The 2,469-nt window shown below is 54.6% G+C and overlaps 1 protein-coding gene across 1 annotated transcript; it reads right to left on the bottom strand.

The window, feature by feature from the left end:
* Window positions 1-1,767: 1,767 nt before the first annotated feature.
* Window positions 1,768-1,917, bottom strand: GNI_217200 (hypothetical protein; the record flags this gene model as incomplete). The annotated part of the gene is made up of 1 exon (XM_011135579.1): window positions 1,768-1,917. A coding segment is annotated over one exon (150 nt), but the record flags the coding sequence as incomplete, so codon positions are not given.
* Between the last annotated feature and the right edge of the window lie 552 nt (window positions 1,918-2,469).

The following is a 2,469-nucleotide window of genomic DNA, read 5'->3' as shown; positions in this document are numbered from 1 at the left end:
GCTTCTTCCCCAATGGATGCCGCGACACTCTGAATGCCCTTCTTCAAGGCCACCACAAGCTATTGGATTGCGTGCCGCACGGAACAAAGCCTGCTTCACAATTGCGTTCAGAGCAGTTCTTTTACGCACACATAAGCGCCTTGCCGAAATATGCCGCCGCCTCCCACACTCCCCCACGCAGCGACAACTCACACGACATCTCCCACCCCGCTGACTGATCCACCGCCCCTAAGTTCGGAGGGAAGCCGGTAACTTTTCGTTCGCCTTGTGACGTTTGGCGTGGTGTGATTTGTTTCGAAGGTGTGCTTTGGGTGTGCTTTGCGTGGGTAGGGACTGTGGTTCGTCAAGAAGGGCTCCCGGGAATGTGATGTTATTCGGCTCTATACAGAGCTCGAATCCTTGCTTCATATACCTCCAGGTCGTTCCTGGGTTCGTCATCACGTCTCAGGGCCCGCCATAAGTGCAGATGGTCGGTTAGAATAATCTTTCTTATTGCCTCTAAGAGGCCTCGAGCGACGTTGGTTATATGTTTTGTTTTGGTCAGGATCTGTCTTATCTTCAGTAACGAAATTCGAACCCCCGTTTTGTGGATCTTTAGTAACGAATTTCGAACCCCCGTTTTGTGGATCATCTTATAGTACGACAACTGGTGTGTCGCTCGCATTACGTCATCGATACAATCACTCCTTAGTCGTCTGCGTATCTCTCTGTTGCTTTGTCGCTGGGGATACAATTGTTGGCTTGGTAAAAATCTGTGACCAAGTATCGTTAACTCATTATCTCAAGTATCGTCGACTTCTTTACGTTAAGTATCTCTTCAAGTGACTCTGTCATAACGATCTAGCAACTCATCCTCCGTAGCGCCCGGAGGATGTCGTCCTTGTATGATCGGACATGCACCTTGTCGGTGTCTGCAAGTTCGCCAAGGACCTTTGCCATTGCTATTGAGAAGTGCTTTGGTGCACACATTGCACCCATAGGCATCTTCATGTATCTGTAGGCGTTTCTTCGTGTGTCCAGGAACGCGTAATAACTTCTCTGGTCTTCCGCAACCGGTATTGCGTGAAAGGCCTTCGACAGGTCAATCTTTGCGATCTCGCGCTGGCCAGGGGCCCATGCTACGACTGGCCCGATTGCCTGCATGTTCGGAAACTTCCCGCTATCATTCGTATAAGCATTGGCGGTTATGTGTGACTCTTTCCCCCACTACGTGCGGGTTGAGTATTGCTTTAACCTTGGATCTATCGATCCTCTCGATTGTATCATCAGCGAGCCTGTCTTCAATCCAGTGCTCGTAAATCTCGGGATCGGTACCCACGAACCGGGGCTTATGCCAGCACATTACCGGGTTGCCCGACATATGCTCCCCGTGCCCCCTCTAGAAGGCTCACTCCGTTTCGTCACTTTTTTAGGCAGGTGAATGCGGCTGGAGGGGTGGGTTTAGTGAGATCGGGGCCGGGAAGGTTTATTCCGTTTTTTAGGGTAATGACAAACGATCCTCTGTCTACCGTGGCGGTGGCGATGCCGAAGCTAGTGGTGGCGGAACCGCCCACGGCGGAGCCATCGCTGGCGGAGCCGTCGCTGGCGTTGGACTTTGACGCGTTGGTGGCACACGTGTGTGCTGTGTTTAAGCGCTCGGCGGCGACGGGTGCGTTGTTGTTGAGCGAGCCGCGCGACTTGTATGAGGTTTATTTGCGCTCATTTCCGAACGAGGCGGAGCGCCAAGCGCACACGTGTGCGACCTGCCGGGAGTTCCTAGACGAATACGGCGCCTTGGTAGTGTTTGACAAGGTTGATGTGCGCGTGAAGGCGGCACTTTGGGACGAGGACGGCGTGGACGCGAGTTGGAAGCCGACGGTGGCGGCGCTGCGGCGTGCAGTGGAGGGGGCCAAGATCGCGGGGCCTCTGGTGACTTCGCTCAAAACCCTGGGCAAGCCCTCACAAGGAGGGTTTCCGCACCTTCACGTTTCGCTCCCGCGACGGGCAGTCTGCAAGGACCCAGGCGCCCGCCGCCACGAACTCCAGACCGGCCACCAACTGCTCCTTAAGGCGCTCAAGGAGTTCGACGTGGCGTTCCTGCACCAAATGCGTTACGTCCTGGACACAGACGTCAAGTTCCGCGGACGCGATAAATTCGTCCGCGAACTCGACGCTTACATCGATTTCCGTGAGACACTGGACCAGAACACTTCACGGAGCAAGAACGGGGGCAAGACAGGAAGCAAGACCGGAGGTAAGAAGATATTGGACACAACATTAGAGAACAAAACATTGGACACAACACATGAGAGTAAGAAAGCACATGAGAGTAAGAAAGGTATCAACACCCAGGGCAACGCCCAGGTCAACATCCTGGACGACAACACGGACGACGACCGGGATGACGCGGAGGTGGGTGCGCGTGGTCGGCGGCGAGGTGCGCTGTTGTGGAACGCGGCGGTCTCGGCGCCGGCTGGTTCGGTACGGATT

Source organism: Gregarina niphandrodes (assembly GCF_000223845.1).
Source record: "Gregarina niphandrodes unplaced genomic scaffold scaffold00163, whole genome shotgun sequence".
In the NCBI taxonomy this organism is placed as follows: Eukaryota; Apicomplexa; class Conoidasida; order Eugregarinorida; family Gregarinidae; genus Gregarina; species Gregarina niphandrodes.
Note: the sequence above shows the minus strand (reverse complement) of the source record. Positions and strands in the feature narration are given on the sequence as shown.